Source organism: Microtus oregoni, unplaced genomic scaffold, assembly GCF_018167655.1.
Source record: "Microtus oregoni isolate MIOR12 unplaced genomic scaffold, Mior012 000006F_ref0000085, whole genome shotgun sequence".
Lineage (NCBI taxonomy): Eukaryota > Metazoa > Chordata > Mammalia > Rodentia > Cricetidae > Microtus > Microtus oregoni.
This window is the reverse complement of record NW_024543065.1, coordinates 55272250-55286284: the sequence shown is the minus strand read 5'-3', so window position 1 is coordinate 55286284 and position 14035 is coordinate 55272250. Positions and strand designations below refer to the sequence as shown.

The 14035-nt window shown below is 50.5% G+C and overlaps 2 protein-coding genes across 4 annotated transcripts; both read left to right on the top strand.

Annotated features, from left to right (window-relative positions):
- The first annotated feature begins 309 nt into the window (after positions 1-309).
- On the top strand, positions 310-1610 carry Mia (MIA SH3 domain containing). The gene is made up of 4 exons (XM_041654605.1): positions 310-519; positions 608-741; positions 1120-1290; positions 1587-1610. The coding sequence occupies exons 1-4, from the start codon at positions 396-398 to the stop codon at positions 1608-1610; spliced, it is 453 nt and encodes a 150-aa protein (XP_041510539.1). The 5' UTR covers positions 310-395.
- An 867-nt stretch (positions 1611-2477) lies between these two features.
- On the top strand, positions 2478-12902 carry Rab4b (RAB4B, member RAS oncogene family). 3 transcript variants are annotated; one of them, XR_005974536.1, is made up of 9 exons: positions 2478-2685; positions 4224-4304; positions 4561-4675; positions 7225-7287; positions 7377-7531; positions 8426-8521; positions 8624-8758; positions 9843-9972; positions 12516-12902. XR_005974536.1 is itself a non-coding variant. In XM_041654128.1 (8 exons), exons 1-7 carry the CDS (start codon positions 2670-2672, stop codon positions 8737-8739), a joined length of 642 nt encoding a protein of 213 aa, XP_041510062.1. In that variant the 5' UTR covers positions 2479-2669; the 3' UTR covers positions 8740-8758; positions 12516-12902. The 3 variants fall into 3 exon arrangements, 2 of the variants coding, with proteins under 2 accessions (XP_041510063.1, XP_041510062.1); XM_041654128.1 differs by lacking the exon at positions 9843-9972 and having other exon boundaries at positions 2479-2685; XM_041654129.1 differs by lacking the exons at positions 4224-4304; positions 9843-9972.
- Positions 12903-14035: the final 1133 nt, after the last annotated feature.

The window sequence follows — 14035 nt, the reverse complement described above, 5'->3', positions numbered from 1 at the left end:
GCCTTGTTCTCAGTACAGGAAATTCCAAGGTGGTTTTCTATGCTGGCCTCTCTAGTTTGGTCTCTGGAGGGTCCGGGTACCTGAAATGACTTGAAGAAGGAATCTGATTAGTTCAGCCTGCCTATCCAGGTCTCTGATTATTGAGGGGGTAGCTGCTATTTGGAGTGGCCTGGGTTGCTTTGGGCTCCAGGGGGCATTTTCTTTGGCCCATAGCCCTTACCCTGTCTCTGAAATGGTTCTGGCTGAATAACAACCTTGGGGAGTGGGTGGGGGGGTGTAATTTGGTCTGGGGCGGAGACAGGATTGAGAACACAGCTTTCCTTGTGGCTCAGCACTGAGGGAGGGCAGCAGGAGACTGGAGATCCCATTCCTCACTTGGTCATTCTCAGTCCACGATGGTGCGGTCCCCAGTACTCCTTGGTGCCATCTTCTTGTCTGTTTTCCCAGGGCCCAGCGGGGCTGATCGTGACATGCCCAAGCTGGCTGAGTGGAAGCTGTGTGCGGATGAGGAATGCAGCCGTAAGAGTCAGGGAAGAAGGGCAAGGGGCTGAGGGCTTGGACTGCTGGTCTATGTTGATGTTGCTCTCATTCCCGTCTCCTTCTCCAGATCCTATCTCCATGGCTGTGGCCCTTCAGGACTACATGGCCCCTGATTGCCGCTTCTTGAATGTATACAGGGGCCAAGTGGTATATGTCTTCTCCAAGCTGAAGGGCCGTGGACGGCTCTTCTGGGGAGGCAGTGTGAGTCTTCAGAATTAGAGGGAAGGGTATGGAGTACCCTGTTTTCCCTCTGAGGGGAAAATCTGGGTGGGAGGGGCACAGATTTGGGGGGGTGAGGATATTTTTATCACCTATTGCGTTTTTACTTTAGCAATTACAGGACAGATTGGTTCCAAGCTCTTTTCCAGACCTCAGCTATATCAGTGAACAACCCCTTTCATTTCTAATGGGTGGAGACAGGCAACCAGCATGCCATTGTGAGGATTAGTTATGGTGGCTACATTCTGTCCACGAGCAAATGACGTTAAGCTGAGGTTCAAATGAGAGAAGATTGTGCACTGGAGTTCAGCAGGCACGAGTGCCCTTTTTTTCCAGATGGACTTACAAGTTCTTCTCCAGGTCCAGGGAGATTACTATGGAGACGCGGCTGCCCGCCTGGGCTATTTCCCCAGTAGCATTGTTCGGGAGGACCTGATTCTGAAACCTGCCAAAATTGATATGAAGACAGATGTGAGTGTCTTGGGGTGGAGGTGGGAGCGGGAGGGTGAGGGCTCCTTCATTTTCTCACCTGTAAATGAAAAGAAATTATTTTTGTTGTTGTTAGTAATATATATATATTTTTTTCTTTCCTGAGACAGAGTGTGTACCCAGGCTGGCTTCAAAATTACTAGCCTTCAGCTCCAGCCTCCTGAGGGCTGCTTCGTTTTCAGGCATGTGCAACTAGGCCCTGCTCAATGCCGAGTGATTTCTAATTGGGAAATGCAGAGGTTACAGGGCTGGAAGATAATTTGTTCATTTCTGTGAGGTCAAACCTGGTCCTTGCACCGGTTTCCTATCTACTGTTTTTTCCCTGTTCTCTTTTTCAGAAATGGGATTTCTACTGCCAGTGAGCTCAGCCTACCGTTGTCCCTGCGGTTTACCTTCCCAGCTTTATACAAATAGAACAGCCAACTGCAAACTGTTTTGTCTCTTTGGTTTTTGAGGTTGGGTGGACATGTGCAAAGAAAATGTTTCTTGGGTTTCCGATCTAGCCAACCAATGACCTGAATGTGGTTACGTCAGTGGTTGCTAGGCAGAGTTTTACTGTTGTAAGCCCTTCGCTCCAAGCTGGTTAAGGTCTGTGGTGGCCCTGAGCAAAGGAATAAACTAAACAGTACAATATATGTATGCTTTCCTCCCTGGGGAAGGAGTTGAACTATTGGTAATGAGCCAGTTGGATAGATCGCACAACAGACTTGTTTGTTTGAGACAGGGTCTCATTGTGTAACCCTGACATGGAGCTCACTATGTAGACCAGGATGGCCTGGAAGTCATAGATGGGCACCTGCCTCTGCCTCCCTAGTGGTGGGGTTGAAGGCGTGCGCCAACATGCCCGACCAGCAGAGGTTTTCTTGCAAATGGGGAGCAACGTGTGCGTGCCCTCTCAGCTTTCCTCCTTCCTGCCTGTGGGGTTAGAAATCGCACCCAGCGGCTTGAGATCCCCTCTTTCAACTCAGTCCATCCTGCCCTTGCCACTTCTTGGCATTCGTGTCCCCACCCCGAGACTCACGTCTAACCAATCCGGAGTCTCGTTTCTGCACCCAGAATCCTGACCAAATCCGTTCGTCCGCGAGGCGCAGCATCTCTGCCTCCGCCCCCTCCCACTTACTCCGCCAATCGCTCATCTGGGTTACGCCCCTTTCGACTCGGCCCCTAACATGACACCAATCTGCGCCATCCGTCCCGCCCGCTGCCTTCCGAGTCCGCCAATCCCGGCGTTGGGCAAGCGTGGCCTGGTATCCGCAGCTCTGGAGGTTCGCGCGGGAGTGGGGGGGTGAAGGCGGAAGTGGCGGCGCCGGGTCCGGGAGTGGAAAGGAGCTGAGGCTGCAGCCCGAGTGGAGCGGCTGCCAGCCGAGGAGCAGGCGCGGCCGCGGCGCCATATTGCGGCCCTCAGCGGTCGCCACCGAGCCATGGCCGAGACCTACGGTGAGGCTGGCGGGTCGAAGCGGGGGGGCTGGGCCCGTAGAAGATGCGGATGTGGAAGTGGGGCGGGACTTTCTGTTCAGGGGGCGGGGTCTGCGGCGATGTAGGGCCGGGCTAAGTGGGTCTGGGGCTGAGCTTAATCGATTTGGGTGGAGCTTGGGAGACTGCTGTGTGAGTTAAAAAAGATTCTGGGCGGGATTTGAGGGAGCTAGTGATGGTAATTTAGGGTAGGGGGTTAGGTCCAAGGAGGGAAGCAAGCCTTCCTGGGCGGAGCATGAGTGGATAGGGCGGGGCTGACGGTGAATGGCAAGGGTCGGGCTTCATGGAGTAGATAGAGAACCTCGCACAAATGCTGTGAACCCTGCACACCCTGTGGGGCTGATCTGGTTTGAGAGGTCTGGAGTGGTGTCCTGGAGTTAGATTTAAAACTTAGTGTCACCGGATGCGGCTTAAGTTTAAGCATAATGACCAACTGTTCTGGGCAGAGGATTGAGGAGAAGAGGTTCAGGGTTAGGAAATCAATATGGATGGACAGTATCATGTAGGTGGAGGGAGGTCCGAGGGCAGTAAAGAATCTAGTGCGAAGACCCTGAGGAGCTAACCAGTTTAGGAAATAGGCCAAAATGTCAGCGGCCTTGACAGTGAATGAGAGGGTAGTAGGAAGTGAAGTGAAGAGGAAGGGAGGCCAGATTTAATCATTGTTCAAATAGTTTTTGAAACGCATCAGCTAAGGTCTTGCATTGTGAAGACCTTTAATCTGGGTTTGAATATCTAGCTGTGTGGCCTTGGGCAAGTTGATTAACCATTCTGGCCTCATTCTCCTAGTCTGAAAAGTAGGGATCCTTAGCATATTTCCCTCTTTAGATCTCTATTTGGGATTAAATGAGCTGTCAACATACATAATAATCTTTAGGACTGTCTTGAGTGCATATATATATATGTATATATCTACATATATACACACATATATGGTAAGCACTATGTAAGGATAATCTTGTGTGCCATAATCCTCACATCTGGGAGACTGAGGCGGGAGGATCTTCAAGTTAGAGGTCTGCCTGAACTACAGAGTAATATTCTAAAAGAAAGAAAAGTGGAGTGTGCTGGCACATTCTGTAATCCCAGGAGTGGGGAGGCTGAGGAAGGCCGACTCGAATTCAAGGCCATATAGTGCTACACAGTGAGTCCCTGACTAGAAGGTAAAGGAAAGAAATACAGGGTATGGCCGCATAGATTTATAATCCCAGCATTCCTTTACAGACTGAGGCAGGAGGATTGCTTGAAGTTGAGGACAGCTAGGTCCGTCTGGAATACATAGTGAAACTTTGTTTCAATGATCAGTAATAATAACAACAATAGTAATAATGAATAAAAGTGTCATCTTGGGCTGGGTTGTAGGTCAGTTCGGAAGAAAACACTTGCCTAGTATGCAGGATGCCCTGCGTTCTGTCTACAGCACTGTAGATGTTTTTTTTTCTTTCTATTTTTCCTTTTATTTCCTGTGTCTTTCTCTCCCTTGATCCTTGGCACCATCTGCTTAGACTTCCTCTTCAAATTCCTGGTGATTGGCAGTGCTGGAACTGGCAAATCATGTCTCCTCCATCAGTTCATTGAGAATAAGTGTGAGTTTCTGGCAGGACCCTGGAAGCGTGGATGTGGCCATGGTGTGGGTCAGTGGGCAGTAGGTGGGGTAGGTAGCAGGGACCACTGGGTAAAGCTGGTGCTGTAGCTTTGCCTCTGGCCTTGGTGGACGATCTCTGCTAAGTTCTCTGCCAACCCAGCAGTGAGAATTGGGTTGCAGAAACTGAGGAGGAGGCCTGCAGGATGGGGGAATCCCAGGAGCCCCTGCACTGCCTCCTCTTTCCCTCCCACTCCCAGTCAAACAGGACTCCAACCACACCATTGGCGTGGAGTTTGGATCCAGGGTGGTCAATGTTGGGGGGAAGACTGTGAAGCTCCAGATTTGGGACACTGCCGGCCAGGAGCGCTTTCGGTAGGTGGCCTGGGATCCTGAGGAGGGAGGAGGGAAGGGCAAGATGTGAAGTGTCTTTCAGGGATGAAATAAGAACAAGGAGGTGCTGAGAGGGCAGGGCAGCTAGATGCAGAGAGACAGGGGATATGTCTGAGCAGAGAAGTCCTGGAGAGAAAAGGCTAGATGTGATGGTTCAGGTCTGCAGTGGCAAACACAGGAGGCTGGAGCAGGACTGTTGGAGGCCAGCCTGGGCTAACATGACAATGAAGAAGGGTTGGAATTGTAGCTGAGAGGGAGAGCCATAGACCAAGTAGTGTAAGGCCCTGGGTTTGATTCCCATTTCAGAAAAGAGGGAAAGAGAGAAGGGAAGCTTGGCATGTGGTAGTGCCAGAGCTAGAGCCCCTGCCTGGAATCCCCCAGTGAGGGACTGGGGGGTGTGGCTCAGAGCTAGAGCCCATGCCTGGAATCCCCCAGTGAGGGGCTGAGGTATGGCTCAGTAGTAGAGCCCCTGCCTGGAATCTCCCAGTGAGGGGATGGGGTGTGGCTCAGTGGTGGAGCCCCTGTCTAGAGTTCTCCAGAGCTCTTGCCTAGCTTGTACAAGACCTTTGGTGCCATCCTCAGGAGCAGAAAGGAGAAAAAATAAATAAAAGGCTTAAGGATATGAATAAGAAGTAGTTTTATTTTTTTAATTAGTTAATTGTCTATGTGTATATGCCTAAGTATATGCATATATACTATATACGTGCAGGAGCCCCCAGAGGTCAGAAGAGTGTATCAGATACCCTAGGGCTGGAACTATAGGTAGTTGTAAACTACCTCTGGGTGCTGCGCATGGAACCTATGTCCTCTGCAAGAGCAGTAAGCCTTATCAACCAACTGCTGAGCCATCTCGCCAGCCCCAAGGAGTGGTGTTTGAAGAGGGAGCTTAAGACAGACACTGAAACCTCAAGGAGCTACAACCTTGGAGGGAAGGAGACACAGATAGGGAGTCGAAGATGAAGGAGTAATCAAGGCAGGAATGGGCACAGAAGGAACAGGTCAGAAGCAGAGAGGTTCGGGAAGGGTTGGACAGCTGTGGGTGAGAAGGATAGGTGAGTGTATTGCATGGTGTGGAAAATGGGAAGGCCAGGGCACCTAGTAGGCCTGCAGAAAATGGGAAGGCCGGGGCACCTAGTAGGTCTGCAGAAACAGAAACCCTGAGAGTGCGAAACAGAAAGAGCAGAGGGAGGGAGTCTCTCTCTCTCTCTCTCTCTCTCTCTCTCACACACACACACACACACACACACACACACACACACACACACGGCAGGGCTGGATATTCAGCTTGTGGAGAATCTGGCCTCAGCATATAGCGGCTGCTAGTTAACTCATGTATAGATTGATTATGTGAGGTATGTAGAACCCAGAGGCAGAGAGAGAGGCAGGCATGTGACATAGCCTGTGTTTGCAGTAATCACCTGCGTTCCAGAGGGATCCAAACTGGTGACAAAGGGAATATGCCACACAGGAAAGGGGGCCTGCATCAGCCATCAGGGAGGGGAGAGTAGAAGGTGAATCGTACCTGGGCAGGACAGGCAGATGGGCGATACTGAGAAAATGCTGACTGACTCACTGAAGGAATGAATGAGGGAAGGCAAAAGTGAACATGGAAGAGACGGAGTAAGAAAGACTGGCAGACAAGAAAGAAAATTGAGGAAATTACGGGAAATTATGCTGGGGGTGGTGGTAGATGCCCGTAATTTCAGTTCTTTGAGAGGTTTAGACAGAAGGATTGCAGTTCATGACATGGCTCAGTGGGTAAGAGTGTTTGCTGCCCACCTGAGGACCTGAGCTTGAGCTCAGGAGAGAACCAGTTCCTACAAGAGTTCTCTGCCCCCCACACATGCGCTGTGGTACACGTAAGCCCACCCCCACCCACATAAAAGAAATAATTAAGGGGCTGGAGAGATGGCTCAGAGGTTAAGAGCACTGACTGCTCTTCCAAAGGTCCTGAGTTCAATTCCCAGCAACCACATGGTGGCTCACAACCATCCGTAATGAGGTCTGGTGCCCTCTGCTGGCCTGCAGGCATACACACAGACAGAATACTGTATGAATAATAAATAAATACTAAAAAAAAAAAAAATTAAAAAAAAAAGAAATAATTAAGTAAGAAAGTTCCAGAGTAAGTTGCAGCCTGGGTAAGTTGCCATGATGTTGAGTTAAACTAAAGGGTTGAGCTGTAGCTCTGTGTAGACCATGTACCAGGCCAGTCCCAAGCACCCCTGGGTGTGGTGGCTGAGGCAGGGGAGTTCCTTGAATATTGAAGTCAGGGGGGCTGCTTAGTCAGTTTCAGGACAGCTTGGACTAGAGAATGAGACTGTCTCAAAAAAACAAACCCAAATAATAACAATAATTGAGATAGACCATGAGGGAGATAAATTGTATCTCAAGGAGACCAAGGTCAGGTTTTAGGGGATGGGCCAATAGTAAAGGGGGGGGGCGCCAAACCACTAGCCTCTCTCCACAGAGGGGGGCAATCCCTGGGCAGATCGCAGCCTTGGGGTGACTGGGTCCCCCTGGTCCCACAGGTCGGTGACACGAAGTTATTACCGAGGGGCAGCTGGAGCCCTGCTGGTGTACGACATCACCAGGTGGGTGCAGGGTCTGGGTGGCACGGGAGAGGCTGGGCATGGATGGCCCCACTCCTGTGCTGCCTCCCTCTTCTGTCTGCTCTTCTCAGCCGAGAGACATACAACTCACTAGCTGCATGGCTGACTGATGCCCGGACGCTGGCCAGCCCCAACATCGTGGTCATCCTCTGTGGCAACAAGAAGGATCTGGATCCTGAGCGTGAGGTTACTTTCCTCGAGGCCTCCCGCTTTGCCCAGGAGAACGGTGAGGGCTGTGCTGTGGACCAGGTGATGGGTGGAGGGATGGGTCCGTGCACTGTGGCCCATGAGCCTCTTAGCTTTCGGTGGATGGTTGTACCTTCAGCATGGAGGCTTCAGCAGGCCTGCTTTAGGAGTCATGTGACTGCTGTGGTCTTCAGGTCCAGCTAGAAAGAGGATGAGCAGTATGCTGGCCACGGGAACTACCATCACACTCTTAGCGCCTCCTCCTTCACCATGTGGAGGCAGCACAAGTTTAAGGTGGCTACTGCAAACTCAGCTGGCCATCGAGATAATCCTTTGTGACTAAAGGCTAGCCTCAGACTCACTGTTGCCCAGGCTGACCCAGTCCTCCGGACCATCTGTGTTGTCTCTGTCTCCACTAGGACTGTGGAGGGCACACAAGCATGCCCAATACATGGCCTCCTGGTTTTCAGACCCCCAGGTTTAGAAGAGGTTTTGCTGCCAGGCAGATGTGGGTTTAAATCTTGCATATAACTTCAGTGTGAGGTCCTATCATGTGACCTCTGGGTAGCTGAGGTGGGCTTAGGGCTGTCTTCAATGAGTCTGGGGACACCGATGAACTCATGAAGCTCGTAGTGCCGTGGTAGAGGCGGGAGGCAGACTCATTTGCTGACAGTAATATCAGAGAGAAGTCACTGCTAGGACAGGAGGCTCTTGGGAGTCCAGAGGGGTCTCCTGACTTAGGCAGGGTCAGCAAGGAGGGTTTCTGGGGGCCACGGGGGCTGAGTTGAGAAGGAAGAGGTGGGTGAGTACTCGTATATGTAGGGAGACTGCATTCCCGGCAAGGGAACCTGTGTACAGTGGCCGAGGTAAGGGCAAGCATGGACAGAGCTTTTGAGTTGGAGGATGGGAACTGATAGAGACCCTGCCCCTCCAGAGCTGATGTTCCTGGAGACCAGCGCTCTCACGGGTGAGAACGTGGAAGAAGCGTTCCTGAAGTGCGCGCGCACCATCCTCAACAAGATCGACTCAGGTGAGGCCCACCTGCTTCCTGTGAGAGATGGAGGTGGGGGAACTGGTTAAAGGTAGTCTCCACGGGCTCTGAGGAACTCTTCTGGCCTCTCCGCTCCCACAGGTGAACTAGACCCCGAGAGGATGGGCTCAGGCATTCAGTATGGTGACGTATCTCTTCGCCAGCTGCGGCAGCCTCGCAGCGCTCAGGCCGTGGCTCCTCAGCCTTGTGGCTGCTGAGACCTGCAGAGTCAGCCAGGTGGGATGCTGGGGGTTCAGGAGGCAAGAGGGCTTTCTGTGTTGGGTGGGGTGGGGCACAGAACAGCCACCAAGACTTGGAACACGTGACAAGAAAACCGGTGACAAAGACACAAAAGCCCATGAACCAAAGGAGCCACCTTCCCAGTCCCCGGGAACCCATGGGCCCTCTGCACCCCAGACCTCTGCCCGCCTCGGCCTGCACTTGACCCTTTTTCATGGTTCTCACTGGTGTAATGAGCCTCTGCTGTGTGCTCAGTCCTGGTGAGGCCTCTGGGGAGACAGCACTGGGTAAAACCAACCAAACAAATTCTTGTTTGCATTGTACCTACATTGCCTTGGGAGAAGACACACCGTAGATGAAATATTTACATACATTATATAGTAGTTAGGGGGCAAAGAGCATGGAGAGAAACAGTCTGATAAGGTGGGGAGGATGCAGAATTCCCTTTTAAACAGGACACCCAAGAAGGTGACATTTAAGCAAAAACCCAGAGCAGGGGAGTCAGAGAGGACAGGTGAAAAAAGTGTGCGCAGAGGCCCTGGCATAGGATCATATGTGGCGTGGCCAAGGAGGCCACTGTGGCTGGAGTGGAGTACCTGTGTGTACTAGGGGTACAGACAGCATGGGGTTGGGGAACTGACTAGTAAGTATCTAAGGCTCTGAGAAGGTCTCCCAGCTGTACCTAGATGCTACCGTTGCCAGAGGGGGCTACTGGGCGGAGGAAGGAGAGGGTCAGACTCGTGCATCCCAGGAACCCTCTAGCTGGATGCCCATGAAGGAGCTGCTGGGGCTGAGGACCAGGATCAGCTGAAGCGATAGTGCTTGCCTAGCGTGCATGCAGGAAGCAGCAGCTTCCACACTGAGCACTGTGTTAGCTGGTGGTGATCAAGGGAGTCAGTTGGAGTAAGTTGGAGGCCAGCCTGGAAAACATGTCCCTTCTTGAGAACCATCCATGGTTCCTAGGGTCCATGGGACTCTGGGAGGCCCTGTCACCCTGCCCCTGAAGGCTCTTACACATTGTCCTGCTCCTTTGACCTGTCCCGGTCACACAAAAGTTCTTTCTTTGGGTCTTTTTTTCCAGGCCGTGTTTTCTTCTCCTTTGACCTGATAACCTCCTCCTCTAAGAAGCCTTGTTCATTTTTCCATGCATGGTCCAAACTCCTTGACAGACCTGCAGGACCCTTCCTTACCTGTGACTATGGGTGTCCTTAGTAAGTCTCTCTCTGTACTTCAGAAAGCCCAGCTCCCTCTACTCCCCGCCACTGGCAAGTCTGGGATGGCTGTGGGGAAAAAAAATCCTTAGGCTTAGATCTGTTTTGCAGGTAGAGCCAGTATGGTTTTCTTTTATGTGCACTGGTGTTTTACTTGCATGTATGTCTGTGTGAGGGTGTCAGATCCCCTGGAACTGAGTTGCAGACAGCTGTGAGCTGCCATGTGGGTGCTGGGAATTGAACCTGGGTCCTCTGGAAGAGCAGCCACTGCTCTTAACCACTGAGCCACCTCTCCAGCCCAGACCAGCATGGTTCTTGCTGGAATGCCTGTGGGATTTGAAAGAGAGTCCAGGGTGAGCCCTTTAGACAGAGTTCTTCCTTCCCTGTCTCTGCACTGCTGGTCTGAGCCTGTCTCTTAACCCTGAGTCTGCAGAATGAGGTCAGTCCTAGTCCCTCATGGATGTGGAGGAGAGCAGAGCCTAGCATTTGCTAAGAGCTTGATCCACAAGGCTGTTCACTGATCTCTTTCGTGCCCATCTTAAAGGCTCTGGGAGGGTATGTGTGCTGAATGTGTAGCTCAGTAGTAGGGAGCTCACCTCACATGTAGGTGGCCTTCTTGGGTGCAGTCCGCAGCAGCACAGAACAAAGCAAAAGGAACATCTAGCTGTGTGGAGATAGACAGGTATCCCAGAAATTATCCAAGTCTTCCCCAGCTTGCCCTCAATGGGTCACATGTAACCAGTGTGTCATATATTTAGCTAACATAATCATATCTATAGAGAAACTCAATTTTTTTGTACTTGTTTTTGGACCCCCTTTGATGTGGTTTTTTGTGGGGAGGGGTCTTGCTATGCATCTCAGGCTAATCTGGAACTTCCTGTGTACCCTAGTATAGCCTCAAACTTGTATCAATCCTCTTGCTTTAGCCTTTTTCCTTTTTTTTTTTTTTGTTTGTTTTTTGAGACAGGGTTTCTCTGTAGCTTTGGAGCCTGTCCTGAAACCAGCTCTTGTAGACCAGGCTGGCCTTGAACTCACAAACATCTGCCTGCCTATACCTCTTAAATGCTGGGATCAAAGGTGTGTGCCACCACTGCTTGGCTACCTTGTTTTTGGTTTTTGTTTTTGGTTGCCTTAGCCTTTTAAGTGCTAAGATTCTAAGTTTATACCATCATGCCTGGTTACCCATAAATCTTTCTATTATTTTGGGGGCAGGGTCTCTCTACATTGCCCTGGCTTTCCTTGAACTCACTCTGTAGACCAGGCTGGCTTTGAACTCCACTCGCTTCTGCCTCCCTAGTGCTGAGATCAAAGTTGTACAACCATCTCTGGCCTGCTATTTCCTTTTATTCTAAAAATGTAATAAGAAAAATATATCGTCCCCATACACCCTTTCCTCTTCCTCTTCTTTTTTTACTCAAAGATATAGCCCAGGCTGGCCTCAGACTTAACTATGTAGCTATGTAATAGTAGTCAAGGGTAAACTCGAACTTCTGACCCTTTGACTTTTACCTCCTAAGTGCTGGAATTATAGTTTCCCATTGCATTTATGGGGTGCTGAGGATGGAACCCAGAGCCACATGCAGGCTAGGCATGCAATACCAGCTGAGCTATATATCTTCTTCTTCTTTTTTTTTTTTTTTTTTGAGACTTCATAGCACAGGCTTAAAATTTGAGGCCTCTAATTTACTTTCTGAGTGCTGGGATTATAGGTGTGAACCACCACACCCTCTGATTTTACTTCATTTAGACAAACTGGAAATAGCGCACATTAGAATAAGGTAGGAAGGTTTACAACATTCTGATGCCGGGATTTACATAAGATAATTTCTAGAGACGTCTTAGATAGTGCTGTAAGCAGTCAAAGTCATGACCACACATCTATCCTATCTCTCCAGTTTGAAAAGCATTGGAATGAGGCTTAGTCTGGACCATTAGGGATAAAAAGGGACACAGACATTTACAAAGGTGGGGACATATATTGAGTTTATGATTTGTGTTGGGGATTTTTGTTCTTTTGTTTCTGTTTTTTTTTTTTTTGTTTGTTTGTTTTGTGTTTTGGAGACAGGATTTCTCTGGGTAGCCCTTACTGTCATGGGACTCATGCTGTAGACCAGGCTGGCCTCAAACTCACAGATCTGCCTGCCTCTGCCTCCCTAGTGCTGGAAGGCATGTACCACCACTGCCCATCATGTTTTGTGTTTTTGAGACAGAATCTCTCTATGTAGCTCAGGTTGGCCTCAAACTCACCATCCTCCTCTCAGTACTGGGATTACATGTGTGAAGTACCACCTGGCCAGGGTGGTGGTAGGTAGTTACTGAAATGCCCCTTTACAGATGCACACAGCTTGTGAGGTGGACAAATAGGGAGCTGCTCAGAGAACAAGACTCCTGCATAACCTGCAGAGAGGCCACAAAGTCAGTGCACAGACTGAGAGACAAAGGGGTACAGGCAGACAGGTCACAAAGATACCTAGTAATGAGACAAGCAATTCTAGCTAGACAGACTCAGGACCCCTCCAGGTCATAAAACCCTTCTCTTTCAGCTCACCTGTTCTCCTGGACCAGCCCTACCCGAAGGCTGGGGCCCCAAACCAAGGCCCTAAGAGGATAGGCCCCAATCTGCCCTGGCCCCAGAAAAGCCACCCCATCTCCCATCCCCCCCTTCCCGGGCCTGGTGGGGCCTGGCTTTGGGGCAAGACTGAGCCACAGGGGAAGGGGGAACCCACACCTGCTGCTGTTTCCTCTGACTTGGCTAACTCTATTCCCCCTGAACCCCTAACCATATCCTGAAGAACTCCCAGAGCTTGAGACCAGGGCCATTCGGCCCCACCTTCCTGCCTGGCCCTGCTGTTGCAAGTCTGTGTTATTTATTACCTGGAGGCCTGCTCCATCCTGTTCCAGCCCTCCATAAAGCATTGTTTACACCTGTGTTTTGGCCTCTGTCATTCTGAGATGCGGAGACCTACGCGGTCCTTGATGGAAGTAATCTGTTTCTGGTGGGACTTGAGTTGTGAATGTATTGGGGTACACAATTATTGAGGCCAGAGTTATGTCTGTCCGTTTTTGGTTTTTCCTAAACCTCCCACCCCCCTTATTTTTTTGGACATAGGGCCTTTTTATAGCCCAGACTACGCTGGAATTTTAAGTGTCCATGCCTAGCTTGTGTACATACTTCACGGCAGCACATGATCGATGGAAGCTGGTGTGTGCAGCAGTGACATCCCTGTGTGTGAGTCTTTCCAGGATTCGTGGATGGGGCAGTGTCAGTAGGGATGTGTGATCAGGAGTAGTCTCTGTCCTGGTGACTGTGTTGTGAGGCTTCACTGTGTGCAACAAGACCAAGGCGTTGGGGACTATAAGGGAGCCTCAGTTCTGGGCCTTGTTCAACTCCTGTATCTGTTCCTGAGAACATGTGCTCCTGAGATTTGTGTGTGCTTCAGCATAGACCTGTTTCTTCCTCTGTGTGTGTGTGTGTGTGTGTGTGTGTGTGAACATAAACCTCCTCTGTGTGCCACTGTGGTTTTTTTTGTGCAACCTGGACTCCTGGTCATACTTGGTGCTAATGTGTATCTCCTTGTGCCCTGAAATCTTTTAAATTTTTTTTTTATTTTTCCATTCAAAAATTTATACTTCCCTCCTCCCAGTCCCCTCCCACTCCCCCACTCATCCTCCTCACTCTTCCCTACTTGAGAGAGGGCAGGGAATCCTGCCCTGTGGGAAGTCCAAGGCCCTCCCCTCTACATCCAGGCTTAGGAAGCTGTGCATCCATATAGACTAGGGTCCCAAAAAGCCAGAACATGCTGTAAAAACAAGTCCCAGTGCCTTTATCAAAGGCTTCTCAGTCAGCCCCCATTGTCAGCCACAGAGAGTCCAGTTTGATCACATGCTCATTCAGTCCTGGTCCAGCTAGATTTGGTGAGCTCCCATTAGAACAGGCACGCTGTCTCAGTTGGTGGACCAACCCCTCCTTCTGCCCTTCAACTGGACCTTGGGAGCTTAGTCCATTGCTCTGATGAGGGTCTCTGTCTCTATCTCCTCCCTTGCCGGACAAAGATTCTATGGT